This window comes from Anomaloglossus baeobatrachus, chromosome 3 (genome assembly GCF_048569485.1).
Source record: "Anomaloglossus baeobatrachus isolate aAnoBae1 chromosome 3, aAnoBae1.hap1, whole genome shotgun sequence".
NCBI lineage: Eukaryota > Metazoa > Chordata > Amphibia > Anura > Aromobatidae > Anomaloglossus > Anomaloglossus baeobatrachus.
The window spans coordinates 214,163,095-214,186,560 of NC_134355.1; the positions used below are offsets into that span (position 1 = coordinate 214,163,095).

A 23,466-nucleotide genomic window follows, 5' to 3' on the forward strand; every position below is an offset into this window, starting at 1 on the left:
AATACTCACGACACAGAGAGAGAATCCGAGGTTATTATTATACATCCTCCGATTAAATGCGGCCGCCCCCTAGCGCGACTCTTACACCCCCGGGCCAACACCTCTTATATTCCTTGTATTACCACTAGAGGCAATAAAAAATCTCATGACCCGACAGTAATACTGGAAACCTTCCGGTCTTATTACGAGGACCTTTATAATATCAAAGGGCAATACTCGGAAATACAGCCAGCGGCTCTGATAGGGAAAATTGAGAGATATGTGCAGGAGACGGCCCTACCCCCCTTAGATAGCCTCGCTGTAGAGGCACTGGAGGGAGATTTCTTAGAATCTGATATCTGTAATGCAATTCAAAACACACCCTCAGGAAAATCTCCAGGCCCAGACGGGTTTACCCCTGCCTTTTATAAAATACTCAAAGATCAATTAACACCGATTATGACCAAAACGTTCAACTCAATTGATGGAGAGTCACGGTTAACACCACAATCCTTAGAAGCCCACATTAGCGTGATCCCCAAACCAGGGAAGGATCCATCTCTAGCTTCAAACTATAGACCCATATCTATTTTGAATATAGACCTTAAACTTTATTCCAAGTTATTAGCCGACAAGCTGGCACCACTCCTGCCCTCCGTTATTAACTTGGACCAAGTTGGGTTCATTAAGGGTCGGGAGGCAAGAGATAATACGATCAAAACTCTATCCCTTATTGCTAAGGCCAAGAAAAAATCAATCCCATTGGGTCTTCTGAGTATTGATGCAGAGAAGGCCTTCGACAGGGTCCATTGGAGCTTTCTGAAGGCAGCTCTGGAGCAATTGGGTTTGGGACCCCGGTTCCTACAGAGAATTAATGCTCTATATGACAATCCATCAGCCAGAGTGAGAATTAACGGGACATTATCTTCTTCCATTGCGGTGAGAAATGGGACTAGACAGGGATGCCCCTTGTCCCCTCTCTTATACGTAGTGGTCATGGAACACTTAGCCAATGCACTTAGGGGAAACATAAACATTAAGGGGATTCAGGTCGGGGATAAACACCATAAAATTGCATTGTATGCGGATGACCTACTAGTATATGTCTCCCAACCCCATATTTCGTGCCCAGCCATAATGAAAGAGTTCGAAAGATTCAGCCTCCTTAGTAACTTTAAAGTTAACCTCACAAAGTCAGAAGCCTTAAATATTTCGCTGTCTCAGGAGGACGTTACAAGGGCAAGAGACAACTTCCCATTTAAATGGCGACCTTCCACCATCAAATACTTGGGCATCCACATACCGACAGACATCTCGAAGCTCTACACACTCAATTACCTACCACTGCTAGAGAGCACAATCAAAAACTTTAAATCTTACGGGGGTCTAAAATTATCATGGATGGGTAGAATGAATGTGGTGAAAATGGACATTCTGCCACGTTTTCTATATTATTTTCAGACTATCCCCATTTCCCCCCCCTCCAGCTTCTTTTGTAGCCTTCAATCAGCTATCATTCGTTTCGTGTGGGGTAGGTTGAAGCCTAGAATTAATCTCCGCACCCTGATCCTCCCTAGGGCACTGGGTGGGGCCGGTCTCCCCAATTTTAGGGGCTACATGCAGGCTGCGGCCATGTCCCGCCTGGTGGACTGGCATTTTAACAAGGTCTCCAAGCAGTGGATACAGGTGGAGCAGGAGGGGCTGGAGATACCACTTCATCACCTTCCATGGCTGCCCATCACTGACCTCTCTGAGGTGGGTTCATACTCAGACTTCACCAAAGACACTCTTAGGGTCTGGCATACAATATCCAATAAGTTATCCCCTACACAACATATTGGTCCTCTCACACCTTTATTCTCCACTCCATCGTTCCGCCCAGGATATCAACAAAGAAGCTTTCTCGGCTGGAGGGCAGAGGAGGACACCCGGTTGGGGAGCATCCTGATTGATGGCAAGGTTCCGTCCCTCCAATTTTTTCAAGCTCAGCATCTGGGCGGGGGAAGGAAGTGGTTGGAATTTTTTCAGCTGCAGGCCTTTGTATCCGCGCTGGGGTCCAGTGGCCGAGTTCGAGACACATACAACGCCATTGAAAAACTGTTTACGAAAAAAGATCAGCCTGAACGCCCGGTTTCTCAGCTGTACAGCATTCTCAATGAAATTGGGACCTCAGGCAAACGAGGCTACCAGTTGGCTTGGGAAAGTGAGCTGAAACAACATATCTCACCAGCTGAATGGGAAAAATGCTTTTTATTCACACATAAATTATCAGCTACGTGCGCCACACAGGAGAAAAATTTTAAAATCTTGACGAGATGGTACCAATTTCCAGCTAAGCTTCATTCAATATTCCCTACGGTGTCAGCAATGTGTTGGAGATGTGAACGGGAGGTTGGCACAATGACTCACATTTGGTGGGAATGTGAAGGAATACAGCAGTTCTGGCAAAAAGTACTCTCGAACTACCATCTCATAACTGGGAAAACAGTTGAGAACTGTCCCAAGATAACACTCCTCTCCGTCTTACCTCACGCTATCACATATCATAAGCGAGATATTCTGCGGTTCTGCCTTGCGGCGGCACGCTCCACCATTCCTAGATACTGGAAAACTTCCATAATCCCTCCTATTTCCGAGTGGTACATGGAGATGGCAAATATTTGTAGGATGGAGGAGCTCGCAGCCGAGAGCGTGGACACCAGAGATAAATTTTACAGGACCTGGAACGATTGGATAATGTTTAGGGATTCACCTGACTTCCATAAACTGTTTTGAAGATGTAGACCTCAGAGGAACCCCCTCCCCCCCCCTTCCTCCCCCTCTCCATCTCCTTTCTTTCTCCCCATCTCTTCCCCACTTTCCTCTTCTCTCCTTCTGCTTTCTCCTCCATATCCTTTTCCTTTCTTATTCTTTCAAACTCTTTATGCCTATGGTATTTTCTGCTGATCTTATATTGGAATAATGAGAGATATGTATATATGATTTTATAAATATTTTTGTTGTTTCATTCACAATTTTAATGGCTCCGGTCAGCAAGTTTTTTCCATTAAGCAAGGGAATACTAAAGTATTAACTTACTAGGCTTGCTTGATCCCCGCTTCTAAATTTGAAACTTGACATTTCTACTCCTGAGCTTACTTTTCTTAATACTAGCAGTCTGAACATCGGCATAATCTTTAAATCTTTAAATTTTTGAAGTTTTGAATAAGAATACGTTCTTTGCATATATTCTCTGAATTTCAATTTTGGTACTGCAAATCCACGAACTTGTTGTGTTCATCATTACACACGCTTCAAAGGTTTTGAAAATGCCTAAGAATCGATATGCTGCTTGTACGGGACACCGGCAGGCTGCTCTCTGCAGATTGCTTTCATTGCATAACTTGTTATATGACTTTATGTTGGTTTTTTTTGTAATCCTGATAACTTCCAATAAAAATAGATTGAACATAAAAGGAATTGTACCATGACAGACATTTATGGCATTTCCTTAAGATACGCCTAACTGTCCAGTCTTTTAGACTTCCAGAGACAGTGGTGGTGTCCAATACTGATCCTGTGCTCAGGCTGCTGCCCAACCTACAGGTATAGGAAAGCTGGCCGTGCGTGCAGCCATTTTCTCTGGTCACTGCTTTAGGAGCTCTGAGTACAGCCAAACCTCCCATATTTGTAACTTTCTCGTCAGTGAATGGAAAGAACTACTGCATGTGTAGCCATCTCTCCTGTCACCACAGGTCTGGGGCCCCATTCTCGCAATAGGTGGAACACATCAATTAGTTATTTATGCCACCATACATTTGTGCCCTCATTTTTTTTTTCTTTTTGTTTGTCTCTTGTTCAGATCAGTTACACGGAGTTATTACCGAGGAGCTGCTGGTGCTTTACTGGTCTATGACATCACAAGGTAAAATGGAAAACCTGTGGGTTTTTTTTTTTTGGTTTTTTTTTCCCTCTACCCATTTGAACAGGAAGGGCTGTTATCCAGCTAAAATCCTACCTGCTGGTGTGTTGTAATAAGCGGATCTGTGATAGCCATATGCTTGGCAGCTATGCTTTGTGTAAATGTTGCTTCAGATTGCAATTACTTTCATTACAAAAACTGAAAATTTAATGGCAACGTTACCAAAGATGAGTAATGAAAAACAATAGGTTTAATTAATGCACAATAATCGGGAAGAACAACAGAAATTCTGAAAAAGGGCCCTTTTTTTTATGCTTGTAATAAGTCTAATCTCTGATGTTTGCACCTTGCATGTTTATAGATCACTTTGCAGAAGTATAGTTACTGTTTCATTTAATTTCAGCTTTAAATTTGTTTTTTTTTGTTCCAAATACAGTCGAGAAACCTACAATGCCCTCACCAACTGGCTAACAGATGCTCGAATGCTGGCTAGTCAGAACATTGTAATAATCCTTTGTGGAAACAAAAAAGACTTAGATGCTGACCGTGAAGTTACATTTTTGGAAGCTTCTCGGTTTGCACAAGAAAATGGTGAGTAATAGTGTATTTTAATATATGTGAAAATGTAGAGGAAATTATCTACAGTGATTTTTGGGCAGCATCACAGTACATACGTGATCTGTGTTCACAGTCACCGAATCCTATCGAGTCCTATCTGCAGATTTGCTCTAAAATCGTTGCCACCAATTCATTAACGCCTGCACAACCGGCCAATTTTGCGCTTTCAGATTTGTTTTTTTTCGCCATTCTTCTTTTGAGAGACGTAACTTTTTTTTATTTTTCAGTCAATCTGCTCATATGATGGCTCGTTTTTTGTGGCATGAGCTGTACTTTTAAATGAAACCATGAGTTTTACCATATCTTGTACTGGAAAACAGCAAAAAAATTTTCAAATGCGGTAAAATTGCAAAAACAAGTCTGATTGCACTATTGTTTTTGAGATATTTTATTCACTGTGTTCCCTATATAGTAAAACTGATGTCAGTTTGATGCCTGAAGTCGGTGCGAGTTCATAGACACCAAACATGTATAGGTTTACTTTTATCTAAGGGGTTAAGAAAAAAAATCAGAAGTTTGTCTGAAAAAGTTGGCGTACATTTTGCGCCATTTTCCACAACTCGTAATGTTCTAATTTTTTAGGATCTGGTGCTCAGTGACTACTTATTTTTTGCGTCTCGAGCTGATGTTTTTACTGGTAGATGCTACATTTTGATCGCCTGTTAATGCAAAATGTGTAGCGACCAAAAAACGTAATTTTGGCGTTTGGAATTTTGTCGCTACGCCGTTTACCGATCAGATTAATTGATTTTGTATTATCTGGCATTTCTGAACTCGGCGACACCAAATGTGTATATTTTCTTTTATTTTTTTAACCTTTTTAATTTTCAATAAGGCAAAAAGGGGGGTGATTTGAACTTTATTTATTATTTTTTTTTTTCTTCAAATATTTGTTAACTTTTTTATTTTTTTAACTTTTACTAGATTCCCTAGGGGAGTAGAATGATCAGCAGTCTGATTGCTCATTCATTTCTCCCGATCAGAGCAGCATCGCTCAGACTGGGAGGAATGATCATCTCTTGTAACAAGCAGAACTCTGCTGTTTCTTACAGAACCTGAGTCATGTGAGCACAGGAGTCATCACGTGACTCTGTGCTATCATGACAACCACCCGATCCACGTTATCACGTAACGTGACTTTTGGTATCGGCCTGGGAGCACGGATCTACCGCTATAGCCGTTAATATGGCGCTGTCCCATCTTGACAGTGCCATTTAAGGGGTTAAAAGGCTCAGGCGGATAGCGATTCCTCGCTTACCTAACAGGTATACATGTCAGCTGTATAAATCGGCTAACATGTGCGCTGATCGCCGCAGGCTGTTTGATGCAGTCTGCGGAAATTAACACTATGACCGCTAGGACATATTATTGCCCGCAGTCGTTAAGGTGTAAAGCAGTTTACACCAGTTAACAAAGGAAAAATAAAAGTCCAACTTCAGCTCGCCCTCCAGTTGTTCCAGAACCCAGACATAGAACAAAAACCTTAAGGAACCCTTAGACATTAGGGAACAAAGCAATATCCTCAGGGACTTGAGTAGGATCTGTGACGAGACGCACAGAAGTGTATGCCACCTTTCCGATGCCCCGGATTTATGAAGATGTGTACGCCACTTCATGAATCTGGAGCATCTGACTCAAGCACGTCTGACTCAAGCACATCTCCTCATCAAGACTGGTGTGAACAATGCTGGTCTTGATGAATTAGGCCCATAGTTTGTCAACTGCAATGTTCAAATAAAAGTATTCAAATTGTCTCTCCAGTAAAGGAGACAAACTCTAGCACAGCGCCACCTATTGGAAGTAGCGATCCTAAAAGTCACAAGTGGATTTTCAACAATCCTTTGAAATATGACTCAGGATATATAAGCCAGATCAGAATCCCAATTTGCAGACACGGTGTTTCGGGGTGCTTGCCCCTCGTCAGTGCAAAGTATGGGGGTGTCTGATCTGGCTCATGAGAAAGCTATGTGGGGACCACGGGGGAACACTATTCTCCTTAAGGAGACTTTGCAAGCCAGTCTGGCTGCCAGGTAAGGGGACTTATAGCTGCAATGCCCCTCTGGGAAATATTCAAATTGTCTCTCCAGTAAAGGAGACAAACTCTAGCACAGCGCCACCTATTGGAAGTAGCGATCCTAAAAGTCACAAGTGGATTTTCAACAATCCTTTGAAATATGACTCAGGATATATAAGCCAGATCAGAATCCCAATTTGCAGACACGGTGTTTCGGGGTGCTTGCCCCTCGTCAGTGCAAAGTATGGGGGTGTCTGATCTGGCTCATGAGAAAGCTATGTGGGGACCACGGGGGAACACTATTCTCCTTAAGGAGACTTTGCAAGCCAGTCTGGCTGCCAGGTAAGGGGACTTATAGCTGCAATGCCCCTCTGGGAAATATTCAAATTGTCTCTCCAGTAAAGGAGACAAACTCTAGCACAGCGCCACCTATTGGAAGTAGCGATCCTAAAAGTCACAAGTGGATTTTCAACAATCCTTTGAAATATGACTCAGGATATATAAGCCAGATCAGAATCCCAATTTGCAGACACGGTGTTTCGGGGTGCTTGCCCCTCGTCAGTGCAAAGTATGGGGGTGTCTGATCTGGCTCATGAGAAAGCTATGTGGGGACCACGGGGGAACACTATTCTCCTTAAGGAGACTTTGCAAGCCAGTCTGGCTGCCAGGTAAGGGGACTTATAGCTGCAATGCCCCTCTGGGAAATATTCAAATTGTCTCTCCAGTAAAGGAGACAAACTCTAGCACAGCGCCACCTATTGGAAGTAGCGATCCTAAAAGTCACAAGTGGATTTTCAACAATCCTTTGAAATATGACTCAGGATATATAAGCCAGATCAGAATCCCAATTTGCAGACACGGTGTTTCGGGGTGCTTGCCCCTCGTCAGTGCAAAGTATGGGGGTGTCTGATCTGGCTCATGAGAAAGCTATGTGGGGACCACGGGGGAACACTATTCTCCTTAAGGAGACTTTGCAAGCCAGTCTGGCTGCCAGGTAAGGGGACTTATAGCTGCAATGCCCCTCTGGGAAATATTCAAATTGTCTCTCCAGTAAAGGAGACAAACTCTAGCACAGCGCCACCTATTGGAAGTAGCGATCCTAAAAGTCACAAGTGGATTTTCAACAATCCTTTGAAATATGACTCAGGATATATAAGCCAGATCAGAATCCCAATTTGCAGACACGGTGTTTCGGGGTGCTTGCCCCTCGTCAGTGCAAAGTATGGGGGTGTCTGATCTGGCTCATGAGAAAGCTATGTGGGGACCACGGGGGAACACTATTCTCCTTAAGGAGACTTTGCAAGCCAGTCTGGCTGCCAGGTAAGGGGACTTATAGCTGCAATGCCCCTCTGGGAAATATTCAAATTGTCTCTCCAGTAAAGGAGACAAACTCTAGCACAGCGCCACCTATTGGAAGTAGCGATCCTAAAAGTCACAAGTGGATTTTCAACAATCCTTTGAAATATGACTCAGGATATATAAGCCAGATCAGAATCCCAATTTGCAGACACGGTGTTTCGGGGTGCTTGCCCCTCGTCAGTGCAAAGTATGGGGGTGTCTGATCTGGCTCATGAGAAAGCTATGTGGGGACCACGGGGGAACACTATTCTCCTTAAGGAGACTTTGCAAGCCAGTCTGGCTGCCAGGTAAGGGGACTTATAGCTGCAATGCCCCTCTGGGAAATATTCAAATTGTCTCTCCAGTAAAGGAGACAAACTCTAGCACAGCGCCACCTATTGGAAGTAGCGATCCTAAAAGTCACAAGTGGATTTTCAACAATCCTTTGAAATATGACTCAGGATATATAAGCCAGATCAGAATCCCAATTTGCAGACACGGTGTTTCGGGGTGCTTGCCCCTCGTCAGTGCAAAGTATGGGGGTGTCTGATCTGGCTCATGAGAAAGCTATGTGGGGACCACGGGGGAACACTATTCTCCTTAAGGAGACTTTGCAAGCCAGTCTGGCTGCCAGGTAAGGGGACTTATAGCTGCAATGCCCCTCTGGGAAATATTCAGATTGTCTCTCCAGTAAAGGAGACAAACTCTAGCACAGCGCCACCTATTGGAAGTAGCGATCCTAAAAGTCACAAGTGGATTTTCAACAATCCTTTGAAATATGACTCAGGATATATAAGCCAGATCAGAATCCCAATTTGCAGACACGGTGTTTCGGGGTGCTTGCCCCTCGTCAGTGCAAAGTATGGGGGTGTCTGATCTGGCTCATGAGAAAGCTATGTGGGGACCACGGGGGAACACTATTCTCCTTAAGGAGACTTTGCAAGCCAGTCTGGCTGCCAGGTAAGGGGACTTATAGCTGCAATGCCCCTCTGGGAAATATTCAAATTGTCTCTCCAGTAAAGGAGACAAACTCTAGCACAGCGCCACCTATTGGAAGTAGCGATCCTAAAAGTCACAAGTGGATTTTCAACAATCCTTTGAAATATGACTCAGGATATATAAGCCAGATCAGAATCCCAATTTGCAGACACGGTGTTTCGGGGTGCTTGCCCCTCGTCAGTGCAAAGTATGGGGGTGTCTGATCTGGCTCATGAGAAAGCTATGTGGGGACCACGGGGGAACACTATTCTCCTTAAGGAGACTTTGCAAGCCAGTCTGGCTGCCAGGTAAGGGGACTTATAGCTGCAATGCCCCTCTGGGAAATATTCAAATTGTCTCTCCAGTAAAGGAGACAAACTCTAGCACAGCGCCACCTATTGGAAGTAGCGATCCTAAAAGTCACAAGTGGATTTTCAACAATCCTTTGAAATATGACTCAGGATATATAAGCCAGATCAGAATCCCAATTTGCAGACACGGTGTTTCGGGGTGCTTGCCCCTCGTCAGTGCAAAGTATGGGGGTGTCTGATCTGGCTCATGAGAAAGCTATGTGGGGACCACGGGGGAACACTATTCTCCTTAAGGAGACTTTGCAAGCCAGTCTGGCTGCCAGGTAAGGGGACTTATAGCTGCAATGCCCCTCTGGGAAATATTCAAATTGTCTCTCCAGTAAAGGAGACAAACTCTAGCACAGCGCCACCTATTGGAAGTAGCGATCCTAAAAGTCACAAGTGGATTTTCAACAATCCTTTGAAATATGACTCAGGATATATAAGCCAGATCAGAATCCCAATTTGCAGACACGGTGTTTCGGGGTGCTTGCCCCTCGTCAGTGCAAAGTATGGGGGTGTCTGATCTGGCTCATGAGAAAGCTATGTGGGGACCACGGGGGAACACTATTCTCCTTAAGGAGACTTTGCAAGCCAGTCTGGCTGCCAGGTAAGGGGACTTATAGCTGCAATGCCCCTCTGGGAAATATTCAAATTGTCTCTCCAGTAAAGGAGACAAACTCTAGCACAGCGCCACCTATTGGAAGTAGCGATCCTAAAAGTCACAAGTGGATTTTCAACAATCCTTTGAAATATGACTCAGGATATATAAGCCAGATCAGAATCCCAATTTGCAGACACGGTGTTTCGGGGTGCTTGCCCCTCGTCAGTGCAAAGTATGGGGGTGTCTGATCTGGCTCATGAGAAAGCTATGTGGGGACCACGGGGGAACACTATTCTCCTTAAGGAGACTTTGCAAGCCAGTCTGGCTGCCAGGTAAGGGGACTTATAGCTGCAATGCCCCTCTGGGAAATATTCAAATTGTCTCTCCAGTAAAGGAGACAAACTCTAGCACAGCGCCACCTATTGGAAGTAGCGATCCTAAAAGTCACAAGTGGATTTTCAACAATCCTTTGAAATATGACTCAGGATATATAAGCCAGATCAGAATCCCAATTTGCAGACACGGTGTTTCGGGGTGCTTGCCCCTCGTCAGTGCAAAGTATGGGGGTGTCTGATCTGGCTCATGAGAAAGCTATGTGGGGACCACGGGGGAACACTATTCTCCTTAAGGAGACTTTGCAAGCCAGTCTGGCTGCCAGGTAAGGGGACTTATAGCTGCAATGCCCCTCTGGGAAATATTCAAATTGTCTCTCCAGTAAAGGAGACAAACTCTAGCACAGCGCCACCTATTGGAAGTAGCGATCCTAAAAGTCACAAGTGGATTTTCAACAATCCTTTGAAATATGACTCAGGATATATAAGCCAGATCAGAATCCCAATTTGCAGACACGGTGTTTCGGGGTGCTTGCCCCTCGTCAGTGCAAAGTATGGGGGTGTCTGATCTGGCTCATGAGAAAGCTATGTGGGGACCACGGGGGAACACTATTCTCCTTAAGGAGACTTTGCAAGCCAGTCTGGCTGCCAGGTAAGGGGACTTATAGCTGCAATGCCCCTCTGGGAAATATTCAAATTGTCTCTCCAGTAAAGGAGACAAACTCTAGCACAGCGCCACCTATTGGAAGTAGCGATCCTAAAAGTCACAAGTGGATTTTCAACAATCCTTTGAAATATGACTCAGGATATATAAGCCAGATCAGAATCCCAATTTGCAGACACGGTGTTTCGGGGTGCTTGCCCCTCGTCAGTGCAAAGTATGGGGGTGTCTGATCTGGCTCATGAGAAAGCTATGTGGGGACCACGGGGGAACACTATTCTCCTTAAGGAGACTTTGCAAGCCAGTCTGGCTGCCAGGTAAGGGGACTTATAGCTGCAATGCCCCTCTGGGAAATATTCAAATTGTCTCTCCAGTAAAGGAGACAAACTCTAGCACAGCGCCACCTATTGGAAGTAGCGATCCTAAAAGTCACAAGTGGATTTTCAACAATCCTTTGAAATATGACTCAGGATATATAAGCCAGATCAGAATCCCAATTTGCAGACACGGTGTTTCGGGGTGCTTGCCCCTCGTCAGTGCAAAGTATGGGGGTGTCTGATCTGGCTCATGAGAAAGCTATGTGGGGACCACGGGGGAACACTATTCTCCTTAAGGAGACTTTGCAAGCCAGTCTGGCTGCCAGGTAAGGGGACTTATAGCTGCAATGCCCCTCTGGGAAATATTCAAATTGTCTCTCCAGTAAAGGAGACAAACTCTAGCACAGCGCCACCTATTGGAAGTAGCGATCCTAAAAGTCACAAGTGGATTTTCAACAATCCTTTGAAATATGACACAAATAAAAGTATATAAGAAGTTATGAAACCACTTAAGTTGATTTTTTTTTTTTTTTTTTTTTAATTTATGTAAAATAACAGACAATCACAGACGCTGCTGGGTCCCTCGCACATATTTTTTTTAAATCAGATCTTTTTTTATTAAATCATTAGGGATCAATATAGAGAGTATTTCACTTTTCATATAACTGATAACAATAAACAGATAAACACATGTGATTTATAAATCAGGTTCTTTCTCTGCATGTATGTAAATATAATAGAGTTCTCAAATCATAATTGTATTATATAGCTTGAGCCTACAAACCTCGTGGCTCTACAAAAACAAAACTTAAATTATGCAATAATACCTCAGACTAATAGAAACACCTCCTCCATCAGCCGTGTCGCTTCACATCATATTGCTATACTCTCCCGCCCCTCCCTCTCCGTGCAGTCATCCATGAAACCGTTCCAGTCCTCTCTCACCTCTTCATTCAAAGTCCACTTCGCCAAAGAAAAAACTAGTTTTAATTCCCTTCCTCACACATGCCATCACTGCAGGCACAACAGTAACTGGTCCAGCATTGCATCCCGAACCAGTGCACTAGAGGGTAGGCCCGGCAAATCCATCCATGGCCGCCAAATGTTGTAAAACTTTTTCAATGTTTTTCTTTTTAAATAAACTCCCCTTTCCAATCTTATGACATTTAATTTGTTTTTGAGCTCTGGTAATGTTGGTGGTAGAGGGTCTAACCAGTGATATGCAAGTAGCTTTCTTGCTTGGTATAAGATACGGGCTATTCCCAGAGCTGTTGGAGAATCCGGATCCACTTCTCCTTCCCACAGTCTCAACAGGCACAGGCGGGGCGACGGTGGTATTGTGATATGATATATTTGATCTATAAGTCCCAGGGTTTGGTTCCAGAAATCACCAATGTGTCCACACTCCCACATAACATGCATCAAATGGGCATCATCCTGTCCACACCTAACACACACTGTGTGTTTGGTCTGAGTCCCATCTTAAATAGTAGATTGGGAGTTTTATATACCCTGTGGATGAGATATATTTGAGACAGCTTTTGGCACTCCCGATACCGCCAGTTTAGGAACTTGTTCCAATATATCAGACCACTGGCCTTCCGTCAGGGGACCGACGTCTCGTTCCCATTTGCTTTTAACAATCAATGGATGTGTTTCCAGATGGGCAGGTGGTAATTTTTTATATAGTTCTGAAATAAGACCCTTAGAGGACTCAGATGTAAGCAGCCTATGTAATGTTTGATTATGTGTCACTGTTACCGGGTTTGTCCTCCCCTGTCTTTCCAGTGCGTGTCTCAGCTGCAAATACTGATAAAAGAAGACATGCGGAAGGTGAAACTCCGTTCTCAGTTGTTCAAAGCTTTTAAGAGTATTATTTTGTAGTACTTGTGACACTAAATGGATCCCTTTTATCCTCCCATCCTCTGAACCCTACTAATTTTTTAATTTCTGGCAAGTCGGGGTTCTGCCACAGTGGCCAGAACTCTGTAGGTCCGCTTATCCCCAAAAGAGACTTACCCCTGTCCCACACCCGGAATATCATAGCCAGTGGGGGATATCGTGCCCCATTTATCTGTCTTTGTCCCACATCCAACCGGATCTCACTATATCACCACTGGTATCATACCCTCCTTCTTTGCCCCAACCCCTCAGATGTTGCATCTGGGAGGCTATATAGTATATATACGGGTTTGGTACCGCCAGTCCTCCCTCCTCCTTTCCCCGCTGTAGCACTTCCAGTCGAATCCTAGCTTGCTTTTTCTTCCAAATAAGTTCCCGGAATATTGTATTAATTTTTACAAAAAATTCCCTACATATCCACACTGGAGAATTATGTATAAGGTATAGTAATTGTGGCATCATTACCATTTTAATTAAATTGGATCTGCCGATATTTGATAGCGGCAAACGGCACCAGGTATGCACTTTTGCTCTGAATCGCTGTAACAGGGGTTCCAGATTTAGGGCCTGGAAATCCTTCGGGATTGGGCTGACAATTACTCCCAGATATTTAAACTCCCGGACCACAGGAACTGGAATCTGTAAGTCCGAAAAGTCCCCCGGAAGGGGGTCCAACGGCATTAAAGCCGACTTGGACCAGTTGATTCGTAGACCAGACCTCTGTCCAAATTCCCGAATGATATTCATTGCCGGCAAAATCGAGGAACGTACCCTGTCTAAATATAAGAGTAGATCGTCTGCGTATAATGATATCTTTTGTTCCACGGCTCCACACCGAAATCCCTCTACCTCCCTGGATTTCCGTATTGCCATTGCCAACGGCTCCACTGCAGTCGCGAATAGCAAGGGTGAAAGCGGGCACCCCTGTCTAGTACCTCTTCCAAGAGGAAAAGACTCGGAGACCCTGCCATTTACCCTAACCTTCGCCACCAGTGAGTTATATAGCAGTTTTACCTAATTTATGAATCTATGTCCAAAGCCCATTTTCCGAAGTACAGCCCACATATATTCCCATTCAAGGCTATCGAACGCCTTAGCGGCGTCTAAAGACAAAATTGCCCTTTCCCCCGGTACCTCAGAACTATGTTGAATTCCCAAATATAATTTCCTGAGATTCATAGATGTGGCTCTGCATGGAATGAATCCTGTCTGATCACTCTGCACTATAGATGAGATGACTCGGGACATCCTATTGGCGAGCACCTTGGCCAGCAATTTAATGTCTGTTTGTAGGAGAGAGATTGGGCGATACGAATCCGGGATCTCTGGATCTTTTCCGGGTTTTAATATTAAGACTATTAAGGCTTCCCTCATAGAGGGAGGACCCTCTGCCTTTCAGCCTCTTCAAATACCTTAAGTAGTTTGGGTAGCAGTAAGGGTGCATACGTCTTATAAAACTCTCCAGGCAGGCCATCCGTTCCCGGAGATTTTTCATTTTGTGTCTGGCCAAGCGCTTCCTCCAGTTCTTCCAATGAGATGTCCCGGTCCAGCAATTCCCTGTTTACATCACTCAGTGTAGGAAGAGAGAGAGCATCCAAATACTGCTCAATCTCAGTCTCCGTGAGGTCACAGTCTGATGTGTATAGCCGCATATAATACCTCTTTATTTCTCTTATTATATCTTCGCTTGCTGTTACAAAGTCACCTGATTCCGTCTTTAACCTATTTATATAGGAAGATCCTTCCTGTGCTCTAATGACTGTGGCTAGTAGGTGCCCCATGCCCTCCCCCGCCATAAAATAATTTTGTTTAAGGAAATAGCGTTTATTTTCTGCCACCGACATGAGATTTTCTTTGAGTGACATCTGTGCCTTCTCGAGTGTTTTTAGTTTCTACTGTCGGGTTGAGCACCACCGCAGCCTCCGCATCAGATACCTCCTGAATCAGACTCTGGGTGTAACATTTGGTTTGATTTTTGCGTTTTTATATTTCTCTAATATATATGCCCCTTACCACAGCTTTCATAGAGTCCCAAACTATGTGTGGCGGTGCAGAGCACTCATTAAGATGAAAGTATTCTAGAATGTTATCATATAAAGATCCCCCAATAAGCTGGATCCAGAAGGGATTAAGTTTCCAGATAGGCCTGGGCAGAGTGAGGGGGTTTCCCCATGCAAGCGTAACATGTAATGGTGAGTGATCAGATACACTTCTAGGTAGGTAGGCCACCTTTTGTGTATATGAGGCCATAAGTGCGTTTCCAATAGCCAGGTCTATCCGTGACATGGTGTGGTGGGAGCTAGAGTAACAGGAGAATTGTTTGGTTGTGGGGTGTTGGGCACGCCAAACATCTACAAAACCCAGCTCTGTTAGCATTCTAGCAAATGAAGTCGGGGCGGCGTTCTCCGATATGTTTCCCGAGTGTAATTTATCTAGATAGGGAATTTTAATAATTACTTATATCCCTATCAAAAGCGTCGGCACAGATGGAAGGGAATCTAAAATAGACAATATCCTTTTTACCGGTTCGACTGAATATGGTGGAGGGATATATATCGCAACCAGAATAAATTGTATACCATACAGCGTGCAAAGCAAACATACAAATCTGCCCCCCGGGTCAATCACTGATTTGGTACATGAGAACGGGATGGATTTGTGCACCAACACACTCACACCCCGTGCATGGGTCGAGTATGTGGAATGATATTCATGCGCGATCCATCCCTTCCTCAGCCAATGAACATTATCCCTGACCATGTGGGTCTCGGAGAGACATAAAATAGCCGGTAAAAGTTTCTGTAGGTGAGTAAATATAGCACATCTTTTGTTCGCATCTCCGAGCCCTGTAACATTCCACGCTACAATATTTAAAGATGTCGCCATAAGCGTAGACTAAGATATGATCCGGACGGATACTTCATACCTGGAGGAGAGAGGCGTTCTCCACTGATTCTCAAAAACATTAGGTTGAGCGACACGACTGAGGCACACCACACTTCCCAAACAGATTGCATCATACAACAATAAACAAGAAAAACAAGGAGAGAGATAGGGCTCCGCACACCAGTGCGCAGTGCCCCTGCCCTCAAAATCAAGTGTATCTTACACATTTCTCCCAAATAGAGAGAATCAGGGCTAAAAATACGCCCCAAGTCCATGCAGGGAGGGGGGTCCACAACTCGCTAGTGCAGCGTGTGTCCACAATGAACCGGCTGTCTCCCAACCTGGATCCTAGATGAATTTAACTGTAATGAGCTCACCAGCATAGCGTCCCAAATAAAAACAACGCCTGGCGGCAGAAAGGGAAATCTCAGGTATTCTTCCTCCTCAGGGATCTCTCATTGATATCCAGCCAAGACAGTGCCGCCCCAGCCGTATCAAAAAAATGAGTCTCTCCGTTCGCAGCAATCCGCAGCTTAGCAGGGTACATCATGGAGTATGGCACTTGTAGGTTGCGCAGTCGTTTTTTTATCTCAATAAATTGCGCTCTTTTACGTTGCACTTCCATGGAGAAATCAGGAAATATTGATATCTTCCTCCCATCAATTGCAAGTTCTTTGATATCTCTGGCTCTGCGCAGGATAGTGTCCCTATCTTTATAGTGCAGTAGTTTAATCAGAATAGGACGTGGGGGTGCTCCCGGCTGTGGGGCACGTGCAGGGACCCTGTGCGCCCTTTCAATGGTGAAGAAAGAGGATAGTATGTCTTTTCCCATGGTGTCTTTAAGCCATTTTTCAAAGAAATTCAATGGGTCATTGCCCTCCATCCTCTCTCGGAACCCCACCAGTCTCAAATTACTTCTGCGGGAGCGGTTCTCTAAATCATCCACCTTGTTTAGCAGTGTGGAGATATTTTGCGTGGCCTTTCCCAGCTCTCGTGACATTGGTGGTAATTTATCCTCTGTTGTACTCACTCTTTCCTCCAGCTCCCCCATTCTGACAGTCACCCCTTGCAGCTCACGTTTAATACAGACCATATCTGAGGTGACAGTTCCCATCTGGCTGCTTAGAGTGGCCAATGTGGTATTGCAAGAGTTAATTGCTGCCAGAATGTCTCTCAGTATGGCCTCAGTGAAAACAGGTGTTGTTTGCTCCACATCTCCCCCTCCTCCCTCTGCCAGCGCAGGCCTCTGTGTCTGCATATCTTGTGCTGCTGAACATGGAGGGCCCAGGGTACTCACAGTCTCACCGTCGAGTATGTTTTCTCCCTGCTCCAGGGCCCGTTCAGAGCTGCCATCGGGTGCCTCGTTGTAGGTAGGCTCTGTGCCAGGGGCCACTCTGGCAAACCGCTCCAACCTGCTTGCTACTCCCACTGCTCCAGCTCGGGATGGTGTGGATGCCGGCGGCGCCATATTGGATTCTTTAGAGGCGCGCTCCTGCGCGTCTCTGTCCCTTTTATTGCTGCTGCGGGTCGGCATATCCTGTCTGTGCTCGCTTCCCCAAGTGATATAAGTAGTGTTGCAGCCTTCCAGGGTCGGTAGTGCCTGTCAGCAAGGCCGGTGTGCAGGATGATTCAGGATCCAGGCAGGAGCTCCCCCACGCTGCTTCCTCTCTACATGAGGTCCAGGCCACCACCCCGGGTCCCTCGCACATATAGTAGTGTAAAATTTAAATTAAGAAAAAAAATGATCATAGCGCTCCGCAGTATTTTTGATTCTTAGCGCAGATAAAACTGACGGCTACGGGCTGCTACTCCCAGCTGCCTTGCTTTACCTTGGCTGGCAATCAAAATACTGTACAGGAAGCCCATTTATTTATTTTTTTTTTATAATTATTTAAAAAAATAATAAAAAAAAAAAAATGCCTTGGCTCCTGCCGTATTTTGATTGCGAGTCAGGTAAAACCAGGTAGTTGGGGGCTGGGATTCTCAGTGTGGTAAGGCCCAAGCATTCTTGGCCCCCACGCTAACCACAGCCTGCAGCCGCCCCTGGAAATGGCGCATTGTTCCTTAGCTATGTTTCCATGCGCTTTACCCGGCTTGTCCAGCTGCCCTGATGGCGGTGGCACACTGGTTAATAAAGGGGTTAATACCAGCTTTGTATTCTCAGCTGGTACTAAGCTCGAAATTCATGGTGTCACGCCAAATTAGACATGGCCACCATGAATTTCTAGTAAACAGTAAAAAAAAAAACAAAAAAAACCACAGCACATAGAAAAAATTTTTTTAATTAGAAATAAAACAAACATTTTAGAGACTCCATCTTGGGTATAAAAAAAAATCCTTAGCCCGTCGTAGTCCACAGGGAGAGCAATGTCAGCTCTGCTTCATCACTCTGTACAGACAAGTGTCTCTACACAGCAAGAAGCAGGCTGACAGTGACAGTCAAAGTTCAATCCATGGCTAATGCCGGCATCACACTGTACAATATATCGGGCGATATGTCGGCGGGGTCACGTCTTGAGTGACGCACATCCGGCATCGTTTGATATATCGTAGCGTGTGACAGCTACAAGCGACGGTGAACGAGCAAAAATACTCACCTTATCGTTGCTCGTTTACACGTCGCTCATTTTTAAAAAGTCGTTTCTTCTTCTGTGCGCCGGTTGTTCATCGTTCCCGGGGCAGCACACACCGCTCCGTTTGACACCCCGGGAACGATGAACACAGCTTACCTGCGTCCCGCCGGCAATGCGGAAGGAAAGAGGTGGGCGGGATATTTTACGTCCTGCTCATCTCCGCCCCTCCGCTTCTATTGGCTGGCCGCTGTGTGACGTCGCTGTGACGCCGAACGTCCCACCCCCTTCAGGAAGTGGATGTTTGCTGCCCACAGCGAGGTCGTCCTGGAGGTAAGTACGTGTGATGGGGGGTTAACGACTTTGTGCGACACGGGCAACTAATTGCCCGTGACTCACAAACGACGGAGGCGGGTACGATCACTCGCGCGATCGCACGATAGATCGTACCGTGTGAAGCCGGTATAAGTCATGGACTCAGGGTGAACCCTGATGACACCATGCGAACACGGCCGAACACTGGCAAGTGACGAGCAGTGCAGTGAATATCCCTGGAAGTTAATGATCGGACCCTAAAGCAGAAGTGGCCAGAAGACAGCGGTTGATCGTATCTGTAGGACGCGTCGAGGGACCTGTAAGTATGATGACAATGTTTATTATTAACTTTATTTTTTATTTTACAGCCACCCCCAGGCCCATCCCATAACTGTTAAGTCCAAGCTCAGGGTTCAGACGCAAGTTCGCGTCATCTCCGATCCCGAACACTGACTTTACAAGTCTCCCAATCCCGAAGATCGAGAGGGTTCATCCATCACTTGTCTTCACTGATCGCTGCACACATTTAGATCACGCAGCAGCTACTGTCGCTCTGATATCAGCAGTCCCTCATAACACGCTGCGTGTATAAGTCTTTGGCTTTACCCAGAAAGAAACGAGATAGGATGATGAAACTTTACATTTATTCCACATACTCTCCCCATATGTCAACACATTTCTTACATTGGTATTCCAAGTTCTGTAAGCCTAGCAAAAAGAAGAATTTTGGTTGTGCCTCAAACTAGGAATCTGTAGCAGCCATAGCATGAGAAATGGTGTGAAATTTGGTACCCTGGATGTGTTTTTTCGGGTTTAGAAACAAATCATAGTCTGAGCTGGTTCTGATGAATAATGTGGGTGGTCAACCAGCTGGAAGCCCAGCTCTGCCAGATTTGCCGTGGTTGCTTGTGCAGTGTGAGCGGAGGTGTTAAGATTCCTTTGGACAGCTTACCGTGCCTTTTGGCCTTCAGAGCTGCCTTCAATTGGTCCAAAAGTTCAATGTAATACCTTGCATGTTGGGACCCTTTTGAAGGTAGTCCAGTAGCAGCACGCCCTCCTTATCCCAGAACACAGACGCCATTACCTTTTTAGTGGCTGATTTTTTCACCCTGAACTTCTTTGGACAAGGAGAACCACTGTGCCTCCACTCTATTGACTGCTTCTTGGTTTCAGAGTCATACAAATAAATCCAGGTCTCATCCATAGTGACCAGTCGATCCAGAAACTTCTTATCAGTCTGGAAATGCTGACAAATGAACCAGAAAGTTTTCACTTGCATGCTTCTGTGATCTGTTGTCAAACTTTTGGGGACCCTTTTTGCAGATAGCTTTCTCATGTCCAAATGTTCATGGATAAGGACACAAACGTTCTCGAGAAATCCCCATGATGTCTGCTATTGATTTAGCTGAAATTTGTCGATTCTCCAATATGAGGTTGGGCACAGCATTGACAATCTCCAGAATAACTACTCTCGGTCGTCCAGGACGTTCCTCATCATTGGTGCTGAAGTGGCCCATTTTAAATTTGTCAACCCAGTTCTTGACTGTGGAATATGAAGGGCATTGATCCCTCAATGTCTGCGACATATCACCATGAATATCCTTCGCGGACTTTCCTTGCAGAAACAAGAATTTTTTTTTTTTTTAAAAATCTTTTATTGAAGTGTATCAACGAGACAGGATACATACAATGTAAGTGCAATTGCACCATTACAATATAGACCGTAAATCACTCAAAATAGACCGCCCAAGCTCAACAACACGTGTCTTTAAGTATCCTGCAGAACTAAACTCAAGGGCGAACATAGGAACATAAGTGTCTCATATAATGAGAACATAACAAACCCAGTATTTGCTACTGTATGCAGAATCTGTTTTTTATTGTATATCTAAAATCACAGAATAGTGTAGTAAGAATTATAGAGAAAGGAGAGAGAAGAGAGATGGAAGGACAAAGAAAAGAGAGAAGAAAAACATAACAAAAAAAAAGGGGGGGGGGGGGCGAGGATGGTGCCATGTATTATTTGACCATGAATGGAATGTCACTTCCGAGGACCATTGAGAAATCAGAGGACTCTCTAAACATGATCCAATCCTGCCACGTGTGGAAAAACTATTCAGATTCACTGTGAGACGATAATCTTTCCATTCTACAGATATAATCCATCTCCAGAGACCAGTCCGCTATAGTTGGGGCTTCCCTAGATCTCCAATGCCTGGGGATAATAGACTTTGTGGCAGAAAGACAGTGTTTAAGTAGACACCTTTTGATAGTCTTAAAGGACCCTGGGAGCATCGACAAAAGGGCAGTTTGAGGAGAAATGCGAGGTCGCTCACCTGAGATATGACTAAAGGTCTCGAAGACCTTACCCCATAGTTGGTGAATCGAAGGGCATTCCCACCATATGTGCAACATAGTACCCTTGGCTGTCTCACATCTCCAGCAATTGTCTGATGTGGGATAGAACCTCCGTAGATCGTCGGGGCACCTATACCACCTAGTGAGAATTTTGTAGTTCCTTTCCTGAAGTTTACAAGCCATCGTGAGTTTATGTGCACATACGAAGGCCTTCTCCCATTCGCACTCTGGAAAGGAAACATTCAACTCTTTTTCCCATTCCCTGACAAACCACAAATCTTTAAGATCAGCTATAGATATGAGGATATTGTAAATTTGGGAAATCGTGTGTTCAGGAGTCGAGGTTTGGATCAGTAGTTTCTCAAAGGCAGAATGCGGAACTCTGATTCTGGCGATTGACAGGAAAGATGAAAGAAAGGATCTAAATTGTAGGTAGGAGAACCATGGAACAGGGCAATCCGGACATAACGTTCTCAACTCTTGGAAAGAGGGGACAGCTAGAGGGCCAACGAGGGTCTGCCGAAGTCTCGTTTTGGAGTTACGGGACCAGATTAGAAATTTATCAACTCCCACTGCTGGAGGAAAGGCAGGGTTATCAAATAAAGGTGTCATCGGTCCAAGTTTGTCCGAGAGCTTATATTTAGCTACTGCTTTTATCCCATACCCAAAGGAGATCCCTTGTCAAAAAGGAGAGAGAATCTCTAGCCGGGCACGTGTTTCTTGGGATCCATGGCAAGGATGATAGGCTCAAACGGACAAAGAGGACTCTACAGCCACCCATCCCTTCTGGTCCGACCTGTGTAACCAATCTACCACCCTAGCCAAAACAGTGGTGATATAGTACAAGTGGAAGTTTAGTAACCCCGTTCCTCCTCTACTTTTGGGTCTGGTAAGAAATCTGTTAGCCAATCGTGGTTTGCTTGTTCTCCAAATAAACCGATTACATGCTTTTGTTTAGAAGTTTTAAAAATGTGCTAGGAAGGACGACTGGCACCGCTTGAAATAAATAAAGTAGCTTTGGTAAAATGTCCATTTTCAGGACGTTGATTCGTCCGAACCATGATCATCTGACCCTGTCGAAGACCTTGAGATCTGCTATATGATATGATTTAATAATGGTTTATGGTTTTGTGAGTATATCTGGGTCAAATCCAACGGAAGATTAATCCCCAAGTGTTTTAGTAATGAAAGGCACCATTTGAATGGGAAGGAGCTTTGTACATGTCACCGCCTTTCCTCAGGAATATTGAGATTCAAAATTTCAGATTTTGCAAGGTTTACCTTGAAGTTACTGACTATGCTATACATATCAAATTCTTTAAGTATGGATGGAAGAGAAGACTCAGGATCTGTGATATATGTCGTCGGCATAAAGTGCAAGCGTATGCATTCTATTTACGACCTGAATACCATGAATATTGGGGTTTTGCCTTAATGCTACGGCAAGGTGTTCCATCACGATGGCGTATAGTAGACAGGAGAGCGGACATCCCTGTCTAGTGCCGTTCTTTATGTTAAATGGGTCTGAATAATTTCCGTTGCAACGCACTTTAGCCGAGGGGTTTTGATAGAGTGCTAGGATTTTGATTATTAGGTCGGGGTTCAAGTTAATTTGGTGAAGGGCACTTTTGAGGAAAGGCCAGCTGACTCTATGAAAGACCTTTTCTGCATTGACCGATAAAATACAAGAGGGTGTTTTCGTCTTATGCGCATGTGATATAAGAAGCATAGTTTTTAGAGTGTTGTCCCTCGCTTCTCTTTGCGGATCAAACCCAACTTGATCGTTACATATCAGTCGAGGCAGAAGAGGTGCGAGTCTTGTGGCGATAAGCTTTGAAAAAAACTTAATATCTAGATCGATGAGCGAAATTGGTCGGTAGCTTTGACAACGTTCTGGGTCCTTTCCTGCTTTTGGAATGACTGTAATGTGTGCTTCGAGTGATTGTTTGGGGAAAGAGTTGGATACTGAGATTGCATTAAAAACCTTGGTCAGGAAGGGTACGAGTTGGGACGCAAATATTTTGTAAAATTTGGCCATATATCCGTCGGGTCCTGGACTTTTGTTATTCGGGGCATCTTTTATAATTTGAAGAACTTCCTCTTCCGAGAACACTTGCCCAACAGAAGAGGAGAACAGGTAAGGCTGTGTCTTGTATGTATTTATCAATTTTTGCCTGATGTCGCGAGGAGGGTGTATTAGCTTGTTGCCCATCAATATTGTATGAAGTCTCGTAATATTCTTTGAAAGCGTTTAAAATCTGCTGAGGATCATGTACTAACTCATTTGTCCCCGATCGAATTTTAAGGATAAAAGTGTTTAGCCTGGGATGTATGCTTTTGGAT

At 44.6% G+C, this 23,466-nt stretch overlaps 1 protein-coding gene across 5 annotated transcripts in view; it reads left to right on the top strand.

Annotated features, from left to right (window-relative positions):
* LOC142296298 (ras-related protein Rab-4A) overlaps positions 1-23,466 on the top strand; it is a 176,540-nt gene that overhangs the window by 97,560 nt on the left and 55,514 nt on the right. For all 5 annotated transcript variants that reach the window (XR_012751617.1, XM_075339710.1, XM_075339712.1 and 2 more), the window contains exons 4-5: positions 3,821-3,883; positions 4,317-4,471. Coding sequence is in view for 4 of the 5 variants with exons in the window: in XM_075339710.1 (XP_075195825.1) it covers positions 3,821-3,883; positions 4,317-4,471 (218 nt within the window). In the remaining variant the exon portion in view is untranslated. The remainder of the gene's footprint in view (positions 1-3,820; positions 3,884-4,316; positions 4,472-23,466) is intronic.